This window comes from Pollachius pollachius (assembly GCF_949987615.1).
Source record: "Pollachius pollachius genome assembly, chromosome: 12".
Classification (NCBI taxonomy): Eukaryota; Metazoa; Chordata; class Actinopteri; order Gadiformes; family Gadidae; genus Pollachius; species Pollachius pollachius.
In genome coordinates this window covers 22,992,127-23,004,626 of record NC_136945.1, presented here as the reverse complement: position 1 = coordinate 23,004,626, position 12,500 = coordinate 22,992,127, and the positions used below count along the sequence as shown (strand labels likewise).

At 48.3% G+C, this 12,500-nt stretch overlaps 1 protein-coding gene across 1 annotated transcript in view; it reads right to left on the bottom strand.

Moving 5' to 3' along the window:
- Positions 1–12,500, bottom strand: part of chd5 (chromodomain helicase DNA binding protein 5) — a gene marked incomplete at both ends in the record, with an annotated part of 52,505 nt that overhangs the window by 2,908 nt on the left and 37,097 nt on the right. Inside the window, 14 exons of the mRNA XM_079748430.1 lie at positions 1–58; positions 768–900; positions 1,537–1,645; positions 2,177–2,329; positions 4,206–4,295; positions 4,601–4,817; positions 5,186–5,265; positions 5,635–5,794; positions 6,853–6,997; positions 7,560–7,693; positions 8,690–8,778; positions 8,875–8,961; positions 10,677–10,851; positions 11,901–12,073. The exon at positions 1–58 is cut by the window's left edge and continues 138 nt beyond it. Of these exons, the coding sequence (XP_079604556.1) occupies positions 1–58; positions 768–900; positions 1,537–1,645; positions 2,177–2,329; positions 4,206–4,295; positions 4,601–4,817; positions 5,186–5,265; positions 5,635–5,794; positions 6,853–6,997; positions 7,560–7,693; positions 8,690–8,778; positions 8,875–8,961; positions 10,677–10,851; positions 11,901–12,073 (1,803 nt within the window). The remainder of the gene's footprint in view (positions 59–767; positions 901–1,536; positions 1,646–2,176; positions 2,330–4,205; positions 4,296–4,600; positions 4,818–5,185; positions 5,266–5,634; positions 5,795–6,852; positions 6,998–7,559; positions 7,694–8,689; positions 8,779–8,874; positions 8,962–10,676; positions 10,852–11,900; positions 12,074–12,500) is intronic.

The window sequence follows — 12,500 nt, the reverse complement described above, 5'->3', positions numbered from 1 at the left end:
TGTTGAGGTAGGCCGCCCGCCGCAGCTGCTCCTCGATCACCAGGGCCTGCTCCAGGAGCTGGGGAGGAGAGACCAGGGGGACAGGGGGGACCAGGGGGAGACCAGGAGAGACCAGGAGAGACAAGGGAGACAGGGGGAGACCAGGAGAGACAGGGGGGACAGGGGGGACCAGGGGGAGACCAGGAGAGACAGGGGGGACCAGGGGGAGACCAGGAGAGACAGGGGGGACAGGGGGGACCAGGGGGAGACCAGGAGAGACCAGGAGAGACAGGGAGACCAGGAGAGACAGGGGGGACAGGGGGGACCAGGGGGAGACCAGGAGAGACAGGGGGGACAGGGGGGACCAGGGGGAGACCAGGAGAGACAGGGGGGACAGGGGGGACCAGGGGGAGACCAGGAGAGACAGGGGGGACAGGGAGACCAGGAGGAGGAAGGGTGAGATGAGGATGAGGAGGAGGAGAGACAGAGGAGGAAAGGAGAGGAGCGGAACGGGGGCGAGAGAGGAGAGGGATGGAGTGATGGAGAGGGGAGAGGGGGGAGGAGAGGAGAGAGAAGTAGTGCGGCGGAGAGGAGAGGAGAGGGGGAAGAAGGATGGGGAAAAGAGAGGAGCGGGTATAACCGAAGAGGAGAAAGCAACAGAAAAGCAGAGGGTAAGCTGTGTTTCTCTCTCACATTATAAGCACCTTTCACTCACTTTAGTTACAGTAATTACTTTATTATAACACTCAGGTCCCAGTCCCCCTCAGCGACCCCCCCACCCCACAGACCTTGAAGCGCCGGGCCAGGAACTTGTTCTTCATCTCCAGGTAGTTGCCCTTGTGCATCTCCGTCTTGAAGGGCTCGTTGAGGATGGCGTAGCGAGGGTCGTTCTGGATGTCCTGCCAGCGGGCGTAGCCATGTCTGGTTCACAGCTCCCGTCAAGGACCACTAACACCAGAGCCCCCCAGGAGAACCCGGCCCCAGCTCTGGCGCTTCGGATATGGATCGGGAACCCAGCTCACGGGCTCTTCCATCACGTACAACCGGCACGTGATCGGACCACTGGGGCCTTTGGATTACGTTGGCTCAAACAGGCATGGCTGTAATACGTAAACTACATTGCTAGTGCCCTTATAGATATAAAATAAGAGTAGCTTCAAAGTAATAATAATGCTGCTAAACTTTAGCTTTCATCTTCTCTACTCTTTATGTTTTTATCCTAGAATGCCTTTTCATTTCGGAATTGTATTCATTTTATTATACCATTTCACCCTTTGGTTTTACCAATTAATCAATGTCACCTGTTGCAGACACCAAACTGCGCCTTAACCACCAGACACCGGCTACAGCCCACCCTGGACAGGAGACCCCTCAACTGTCCAGACCTGATGTCTCCTCAACTGGGGGGGTGTCCCCTGAAGGCTCCTGAAGAGCCCCGAGAGCTTAATGGAGACCAAAGGACCCCGGGAATAAAGCTCCACTTGATTTAAAGGCATTGGGGAACAATCCACTCCCTGGACCCTCCCTCTGGGTGCTTCTGTGTCCGGGGAAGGATACGTTACGATGCCAGCCAGCAGCCAGTAGTCATGGCGACGGTGCCAGATGTCGTAGATCTTTCCGGAGGACAGGGCGGCTCGCTCCTCGGTCTGCCACAGAGTGTGGAGTTCTGGGAAGCGGACCAGCTTTAAGTTATTCCCACTTTTTATTCCTCCATGTTGGGGACATTAAGTTATACTACAACAATAGTTGATGGAGTCGGTTGGAAATGAAGTTCCTGGCAGAGCAAAAGGGAGAGGAGAGCCCTGCTTTTTTAATTCTAACTATAAAACGTCTGACTGATTTATCCGTCACGTTGTTCAGTGTCTTGAACAAGCGTCACTTATGTAGCACTGTGTAAGCCTTTAAACCTCTTACTGCAGATTAATTGCCCACAATGCAATACTCAAGCGGCCGGAAAGTCACTGGAAAATGTAATACCTTCTTTGACAAAAAAAAAAGTACACTTTCAGGATTAATAATTCTTTTTTAGTTTGTCGTCCTTCCAGTTTGTCCTCATTCGTTCATAGGGTCACCCACGATGTGTTTACCCACCAGGCGCCCTGAGGCGGGGTTCTGTCCCCAGAGGAGAGCGTGTAATGCGTTCTGGTAATGCTGGGTTTACTCGGTGTTAGTAACGCTATGCTCCATCCCTCCGTACCCGTGAAGCCTCCGTCGGCGATGTTGAACATGAATCTGGTCTTGAAGCCGTTCCTGTCCTCCTTCCTCTCCTCTGTCTCCTCGGGGGGGTCCTTCTCTCCGTTCAGCCGCCCCTCGGACGCCACTTCCTCGCTCCTCACCTCGTCCGCAGCGGCTGAAGACGAGGGAACAGAGACGGGCGGAGAGAGAGAGAGAATAAAAACAGGCCAGAGGTCGAGGTGTTAAAAATAATATTCATGTGGACCTTTAACCTCGGAGGCCCACTGAAAATCACAAAATAAAACAAGTATCAAGGCAGTGGCAAAGAACACTCCAATATTATTACTGTATTAATATTCTACTAGTCTCAAAAATGTAGCTAGTAGCCTGATCTCTGGAACGAGGCCCCTAGCACCCTGCACTGGTCTGTGTCCGGTCCAGGCCAGTGGGAATGCTTTGGGGTCAGAAGAGTCTCATTAATAATGAATGCACAGAGAAGGATTCACAAATGCATTTTGTGATTTATATATAAATTACTCTCTTCTCACAAATACATTTCAATGCACAAACAAATGGATATCGGTATGTATAAATGTAAAATAAATCCATAAAGAAAAATAAGTTTCACAAACACATTTCTGATCCACACACAAATGGGTCTTGTTTTAAATAAATGTAACATAAATCCATAAATATATTAATTCAAAAAATATTTGAAATTTTCATCAAAATGTATTTGGATGTTGTTACATTTGAAAACAAACTGTTGAACTTGAATTTACAAGCCGCTTTTCATTTGTGAACTTGTTTGCATGTGTGTGTGAACTGGTCTGCATTTATATGTGGATTTTTGAGACTCTCCTGACGTGGCTGGATTCACAAATGCATTTTTTTCAACAAGGAACTTGTTGTAGCCAATCAGATGCCTCCCTCGTTTTCAGCCAATCACATGACTGCAGTGACTGGGTTTTTAGATTGTCGGTGCCGTTTTACTTTAACGGCACCGACAATCCCAAACCCAGTCGAAACTAGATGGAAAAAGTGTGAAGTTCAAAACGTGACGGAGCTTTGACTTCTTCGCCACCTAGAGATTGTTATGTACGATCATTCAAAAGCCCCGTTATTTCCCATAGACATTTGACCGAGGGAACCGGGAGGCTCGGAGGCTGGACTTCTTCAGAGGTCGGGACTGCAGTCATGTGATGAAAACGAGGGAGGCATCTGATTGGCTACAGAAGGTTCCTTGTTGAAAAAAATGCATTTGTGAATCCAACCACGTCAGGAGAGTCTCAAAAATCCACATATAAATCGTCTTGCCAATTCAAGTTTAACAGTTTGTATATAAATGTAACAACATACAAATAATTTTTTAATGAAATTGCAAATATTTTTTGAATAAATATATTTATGGATTTATATTATTATTTATTTAAAACAAGACACATCTGTGTGTGGATCAGAAATGTGTTTGTGAAACTTATTTTTCTTTATGGATTTATTTTACATTTATACATACCGATATCCATTTGTGTGTGCATTGAAATGTATTGGTGAGAAGAGACTAATTTATATATAAATCACAAAATGCATTTGTGAATCCTTCTCTGTGCATTCATTATTAATGTGACTCTTCTGACCCCATAGAATGCTGGATCAGTGATTAATATTCAAAATACTCTACACATTCTACATATTTGACACACGCCACACACACACATACGGTCATTTAGCTCCACACAGCCTGAGGGATCCATCTCAACATTAAGTTCCCAGACCAGCAGTGTGTAGACTAGTGTGTGGACAACAGAATGTCTTTGTTGGGTTCCCAGGGAGCCGTCCCATACACAGTAGTATTGATATGACGTCCATGGTCACTGTGTTGAGGCTGCACAGAGCTGCTCCTCTCTGGGCAGCCTAGGGAACCACGCCATTCACATAATGGTTGGATAATGGTTTGCATATTATTTGTATATATTTGCATGTATTTGTGTGTGTTAAACTCAACATTTGACATTAAGGAGAGGAACACTGCAGACGACCGGTCTGTTTACCTGGCTTGTTCTCCTTATCGTCGGTCTTGGATACGGGTTCATTCTCTCCCTTCTCTGAGGACTTCTCTGGCGGATCCTGACAGGGGTCCGCTGAGAAAGAGCAGCAGAAGGATTTCATTAAGATAAGAACTGATAACATACGACCTTATTACATCTCAGACAGAAACTGTGTCTGCCACAGCTTGTACCAGACCTACCTATAAATGTCCATTCATAGAGAGATAAAAATGTTGATAAATAGTTTCACAAGTTAAAAAAGCAGATGCCGGTCAGACTTATAAACGTTTTCACAAGATTATAATTTATTTAGAAAATTACAATCTTGTGAAATCTTGGTAACAATAAAAATAGCAGCAATATGATTGGTGTAATACCCTCTAGCAGTGAGGTCACACCATAACCACCTTTAGCTGCGCTCTCATTGGAGGGCGGGTCTGAGGCCTTGGCCGTCGGCTCTTTTGATTGGCTGCTGGACGACTCTCCCTTGGTGGGGGCGGGCGACCCGGCCCTCTCCCTCTCCTCGGGCTCCGGCCCCCTCTCCGACCCCCCCTTGGGCTCCGGGCTGTCGGGGGGCTTCTCTGGGGTGGGGGCGGGCTCTCCCCCGACACTGGCCTGCAGGGGGCGGAGCAGGAAGTAATGAGGGAAGGTGATTGGTCGAGAGATGAGGAGATCATCCAATAGTAATCAGACACTTAGTAGACGCTTTAATATTTTGATATGAATAAAATATTAAAAGTCTATTAGTATTAATTCATGGTTCGGGCATCTTGTTCAAGAAGGCCTAACGGTTTACTGAGGTCCATGGGGATGGAACCCAGAACCTTTTGACTAAGAGTCAATACACAGACTTAATAATTAGACTTCACTGCCTCTGTGAGAAGTTTAAAGGCTTCGGAGGATGTGCAGGGCGGTGGGGGGCGTCTAAGTGGGTCATGCACCACGGGCCATAGAGTCGGAGGGTCGAATGCTTAAGGACCTACTTCCTGTTCAGGGTGTTTCTTGGTTTCCGGCTCTAGGGATTCCTTCTCCTCAGTGGAGCCAGACAGAGACTCCAGTTTCTCTGAAATAGGAGGAAAAGAAGTGAAACAAAGAATTGCGGTACTTCTCTTTGTCTTTCAAAGGTTTTATAAGGTCTAAAAACATAAGGGTGCAACTATCCAGTCCATTCTGGGTTGTGTGTTCCCATAATGCATTCCCCAAGAGTGTTTACCGGACGTTAACCTCATTTAATCCAAATGAACATTTAATATGCACACTTTACAACTTTAAACCTACAATAAACCATCCCTAAACGAACAAAAATGTGAGTCGACTGATGCATCATGGGAAATGCACCGTCAGAAAGCCATTGAGCAGTGTTATTTCTGAACAGTATGAAAACAGCGTGTGAAGGAAACATGGCAGACGTCCGGCCCCTGGGGGGGCTGACCTGCGGGGACTGGGGTCCCGGGCTGCGTGGCGGCAGGGCTGGCCGCCACCGGGGTGTTGGGGTCTGACGACAGGCTCTCGGTCAGCTTCTTCAGCTCCAACCCGATGGGGATCAGGTCCGGGGAGCTCAGCTTACCGTTGACGTGCTCAAACTCCTGGACCTGAACTCACGATGATACATCACTGTTAGGGTCAGTGGGTTAGGTGATACATCACTGTTAGGGTCAGTGGGCTAGGTGATACATCACTGTTAGGGTCAGTGGGTTAGGTGATACATCACTGTTAGGGTAAGTGGGTTAGGTGATACATCACTGTTAGGGTCAGTGGGTTAGGTGATACATCACTGTTAGGGTCAGTGGGTTAGGTGATACATCACTGTTAGGGTCAGTGGGTTAGGTGATACATCACTGTTAGGGTCAGTGGGTTAGGTGATACATCACTGTTAGGGTCAGTGGGTTAGGTGATACATCACTGTTAGGGTCAGTGGGTTAGGTGATACATCACTGTTAGGGTCAGTGGGTTAGGTGATACATCACTGTTAGGGTCAGTGGGTTAGGTGATACATCACTGTTAGGGTCAGTGGGTTAGGTGATACATCACTGTTAGGGTCAGTGGGTTAGGTGATACATCACTGTTAGGGTCAGTGGGTTAGGTGATACATCACTGTTAGGGTCAGTGGGCTAGGTGATGCATCACTGTTAGTGTCAGTGGGTTAGATGATACGTATTACACTGTTAGTGTTTGTGGGACTCAATTGATTTGAATTAAACCAGTGTCGCCGCATGAGGATGACCTGTCGATCAGCTGACCAGTCGATCAGCTGACCTGTCGATCACTATTAGCCTTATGGTCTCTGGACTTTGAAGACCTCTTCTGGCAACAATTTTAGTTTTGCCGAACAATTTTAATTCAAAACTTTTTCGAATAAATTATAATAATACATTTGATTTATACAGTGCTCAAAGACGCTTAACAAATGAAGCACAGGCTTAATTAAACGAACAGGGACAACAAGTGCGTACAAGGTCGCTTCTAGTCCCAGTAGTCCCGTACCAGCCCTCCCTGACCAAGAGTGTAATTCGACAGCGTGTCAATAAAACAGCAGAGACAGCGACTGTGACGCGTGACTCTTGACAGCCGGGCCTCGGCCTCCACCGCCATCAGCGTGACTCGACTGTTTGTCGATAAAGCTTTCCGACAGCGGCGGTGCGTCTCTGACCTTCTTCCGCACCAGCGACATGACCCCGATGCGCGTGAGGACGTGCTGGCGGGACAGGCCCTCGCGCGGGACCCCGTCGGCGAAGGTTTCGGCCCCGTCGGCCCCCGGCTCACAGAGGTGTCTCATGAACAGAGAGACGTACGCCCTGAGGGGAACAGGAACACAACATGGAGGACGGAGCGGTCACCGGCCCTCAGGCGGCCCGCGCTATGGGACACGGTACGGGTTTAGGGCGACTGCGGGTCTTACAGAGGTGGAATGAACAATTAAGAGCCCTTAAAGCCTATACATGGATGCATTTAGGTTAGTCAACATTAGCTTTACATGTAGTTTAGAATAGGTCAAACAAGGCAGACGATTTATCAACGCGACCTTGAAGAGGGGCTGAGAACAGCAAAGGAATGGAATACAATTTCTAAAAAGACCAAGTTTCCAAAAAGAAAACCACACAGAGAACGTACATTGTAGATCTATGACAATGTACACAATGTTCGTTATTATTTACTCAAGAGCAGACACCTTTATCAGAAACCTACAGTGAACCCAGTTCACTGTAGGTTACCATGCCACCATAGCGCTAAGCTGGCAAGACGTGTTACCTTCATGTCGCTCCTTCACCCCCCTGGGCCGGGGGGTGAACAGAACCCCCCACCGCAGCCTCTGCCACAGGGCACCAGCAGAACCAGCAGAACCATCAGAACCAGTACCTGAACTCCCGCTCGCTCTTGCCCCGCAGGTCGCGCACCAGCCAGTGGGAGTTGAAGGCGTCCTGGGGGGGCATGCCCCAGCGCATGATGGCGTTCAGGAAGGCCTTCCTCTGCCGGGCGTTGAACCCCAGCACCTGGACCCCAGGAGGGAGGGAGGGAGGAGAGTCAGGACCAGGATCTTACCTCAATAAATCACCTAAATAATATTACAAATTGAATTGCAAATTTGCAATTACAAATATGCCTCAGTACAGGTGGTTAAAAGACTTGTACCATTTCTAATTTATTAACTTAAAAGACACATTTGTCCTACAGGTAGTTTGCAACCCTAAACATAAGTCCCTCTACACATGGTCCTTCCTCCCATTAGTCCCTACATGGTCCTTCCTCCCATTAGTCCCTACATGGTCCTTCCTCCCATAAGTCCCTACATGGTCCTTCCTCCCATTAGTCCCTACATGGTCCTTCCTGCCATTAGTCCCTACATGGTCCTTCCTCCCATTAGTCCCTACATGGTCCTTCCTCCCATTAGTCCCTACATGGTCCTTCCTCCCATTAGTCCCTACATGGTCCTTCCTCCCATTAGTCCCTACATGGTCCTTCCTCCCATTAGTCCCTACATGGTCCTTCCTCCCATTAGTCCCTACATGGTCCTTCCTCCCATTAGTCCCTACATGGTCCTTCCTCCCATTAGTCCCTACATGGACCTTCCTCCCATTAGTCCCTACATGGACCTTCCTCCCATTAGTCCCTACATGGTCCTTCCTCCCATTAGTCCCTACATGGACCTTCCTCCCATTAGTCCCTACATGGACCTTCCTCCCATTAGTCCCTACATGGACCTTCCTCCCATTAGTCCCTACATGGTCCTTCCTCCCATTAGTCCCTACATGGACCTTCCTCCCATTAGTCCCTACATGGACCTTCCTCCCATTAGTCCCTAAATGGACCTTCCTCCCATTAGTCCCTACATGGTCCTTCCTCCCATTAGTCCCTACATGGACCTTCCTCCCATTAGTCCCTACATGGACCTTCCTCCCATTAGTCCCTACATGGACCTTCCTCCCATTAGTCCCTACATGGACCTTCCTCCCATCCCTATACAGAGGAGAGCATCCAGGGGTCCTCACCTCGATGCTGCCCCCAACGCGGGCCAGCAGGGGGGGCAGGGGCTTGTCCTTCTCCCCTCTCAGCTGGCGGCGGGAGTGGCGGCGTCCGCCTGCGCAGAGCAACAAACACAGCGGGGGGGTGAGAGGGGGGGCGTGAGGGGGAGTTTACCATGCCACCATGGAGCTAAGCTGGCAAGACGTCTTACCTTCAGGTCTCTCCTCGAAGTCTTCGTCCTCGTCTTCGGACCCAACGGAGTACTCGGATTGATTGTCTGAAAGATCATCCTGCCACTCTGAGCCACACATCAGAAAGAAACAGTACAGTGCATTCACTCCTGCAGATGGCCACTGGGGGGCGCCAGGGCACTGCAGGCTACTGCTACCACTGCCGCTCTTACCGGTACAGGACTATTGGCTATAGCTATGGCTAGCCTTACCAGCGTCATGCCATGGGACAGAGATAGATAGCGTGGGCATTTGGTCTTAACACCACCCACTTTACATTCAATTGGTTAAATTAGCTCCCTGAGGGGAGTGGGGAGAGCCATTGTGTGTTTGAGGCCAAGTCTTTGCCAAAAGTTCTGCCAAGGTTCTGCCTGCACACATGCTTTGATATATATGTTTGTTGCATCATGTGTGTTCAGGTTTTGCATACTAAACCTGTCTGGGTTCCCAGAAGGCCCAAATGGTGTTTTCCCCTCACTCTACTTTATAACACCTCTATGGCCGTCACGCTGTCCTCACTCAGGTCCTCAGACACTCGGGAAGAGGGTCAACCACTCGTACCGGGCCGAGGGTACTCAGACTGACTCTGGGATTCGGAGGGTTTGTCTCAAGCGCACTCTCACACAAATAAGTACTTCTGTTGGAAGGAATTTGAAACCCTATATCAGTATGATGTGAAAAAAACCTAGGATTTTTCTGGGATTCTGCGGATTGTGAATCAATATATTCCCGTATAAATCCACATCTTAACAATTATGGTCTAGTGTTAAGTTTGCTCATTTTAATGGAAGAATATCTGCATCAATCACTAGTCATGGTATTCTTCATCAGATCACCATGTTATATCATTATATTATTAGTGAATAATCTGATCTGCAACAATGGATCCCAAAAGGCGGATTGAAACCGAGCCCTCTTGTTGTCATTTTAAAGGCAAGAGGCCCAACCCTACAAGACGGTTTGTATTAACAGAGTACTCCAATGAAACTCTGCACCAGATTCAATCACTTGTGAAGATGAGGATTCAGTTTCAGGGACTGTCGTATAATAACCTCAAGTTGACTAACCCCACAGCAGAATGGCACTCAGTCAGTGGTGGGCATCCTGGGAGGTGAGGAGAGTGTTCTGAGAGTGTATCTGGTGTGAGGGCAGGGCCTTACATTTTGGGAATCTTGGAATCGCTCTACATAGGAGGTGCGTTCACCAACTATTGTGTGCAAAAAAGGGTTTAACCATTTACTTGACAATTTACGGTCCATCAATGTTGCACACAATGGCTGTTTAGTTTAAATCCCCCTCTAGTGTGCATTTGTTGTAATGATACATTGCGTGGGGAGACGTATATGTTGAAAAGCTGTAGAAATATTGTTGCTAGGCGACTATGAATGATTCGAACCAAGAAAAAGCATGTTGAGGACCTAAAGAGTATACCCAGTTTGTGGGAGATAAACCCAGGTCGGGGTGGGTGTGTACCCAGGAGGTGCCCCCCAGAGATACAGCCTCTTACACCCTGTAAGAGGCTGTATCTCTGGGAGGGGACCCAGGGTGTTAGGGGTGTACCCGGGAGGTGACCCAGGGTGTAGGAGGCTGTATCCCTGGGAGGTGACCCAGGGTGTAGGAGGCTGTATCCCTGGGAGGTGACCCAGGGTGTAGGAGGCTGTATCCCTGGGAGGTGACCCAGGGTGTAGGAAGCTGTATCCCTGGGAGGTGACCCAGGGTGTAGGAGGCTGTATCCCTGGGAGGTGACCCAGGGTGTAGGAGGCTGTATCTGTGGGCTGCTGACCTTGGTCCTCCTGCGTTGCGTCGTTGTAGTTGACCTGCTTGCGGATCCTCTTGCCCTTGCCCAGGTTGCGGGCCAGGTCCTCCTGCTGCTGCTCGTAGTGGTGGCGCAACAGTTTCTCCCAGTAGTCCGGGTCCACGTTCTCCTCCTGCTTGATGATCTCCCTCTGAGGCTCCTCCTGAGAGGGGGGGCACAGCAGTGAGCCTCACGCACTTAATACACACTGAGGCACACACACTTAATACACACTTAATACACACTGAGGCACACACACTTAATACACACTTATTACACACTGAGGCACACACACTTAATACACACTGAGGCACACACACTTAATACACACTGAGGCACACACACGTAATACACACTGAAGCACACACATTTAATACACACTGAAGCACACACACTTAATACACACTGAGGCACAAACACTTAAAACACACTTATTACACACCCAAACACACACTTAATACACACTGAAGCACACACACTTAATACACACTTATTACACACTGAGGCACACACACTGAAACACACACTTAATACACACTGAGGCACACACACTGAAACACACACTTAATACACACTGAGGCACACACACTTAATACACACTGAGGCACACACACTGAAACACACACTTAATACACACTGAAACACACACTTAATACATACTGAGGCACACACATTTAATACACTCTTAATACACACCGAAACACACACTTAATACACACACACTGAAACACACACTTAATACACACTGAGGCACACACACACTTAATACACACTGAAGCACACACCCTTAATACACACTTAATACACATTGAAGCACACAGACACACATACTTAATAGACACTGAAGCACACACACTTAATATACGCTGAAACACACACTTAATACACACTGAAGCACACAGAAACACACACACGTAAAACACACTGAAACACAGACACGTAAAACACACAAGCACACACACATAAAAACACACAGAGACACAGACAAAAACCCACAACTACACACACACTGACAAAGAGAGAATATATACACATAAACACAGAGAAATGATTATGAAAAACTAGTAACTAACTAACTCAACCAAACCACGCTCCCATACTCCTCATGTACTACAAACTGGGCCACATTGAAGGACTTCCCTTAGTTATCAACTTATTAACCAACTAACCAACTCACTAACTAACTGACTAACTAACCCAGAGCAGGCTCACCTCTCCGTCCTCCTCCTTCACCACGTACTTGGCGACCTTGAAGGAGCTCAGGTACTCGTTCATGTTCTGGATCTCCGTGTCCTCCGTGTTGTCTTGGCTACGGTCCAGAAGCTTGGAGATGGCGTTGTCGTCGTAGTGGATCACACTGCCCTCGTCGCACTCCTTCATCTCCCCTGGCAACGCAAAACACACCTCAGACACACATGAACACACACCTCAACTCACCTGAACCCTCACCTGAAACACACCTCAGACACACACCTGAAACACACCTCAGACACAGCTCAGACACACAGCTGAAACACACCTCAGACACAGCTCAGACACACAGCTGAAACACACCTCAGACACAGCTCAGACACACACCTGAAACACAGCTCAGACACACAGCTGAAACACACCTCAGACACAGCTCAGACACACAGCTGAAACACACCTCAGACACAGCTCAGACACAGCTCAGACACACATCAAAACATACCTCAACACTAACCTCAACACACACCTCGAAAAACAGCTCAAAACACACCTCAGACACACATCAACACACACCTCAACACAACTGAAACACACCTCAGACACAGCTCAGACACACCTGAA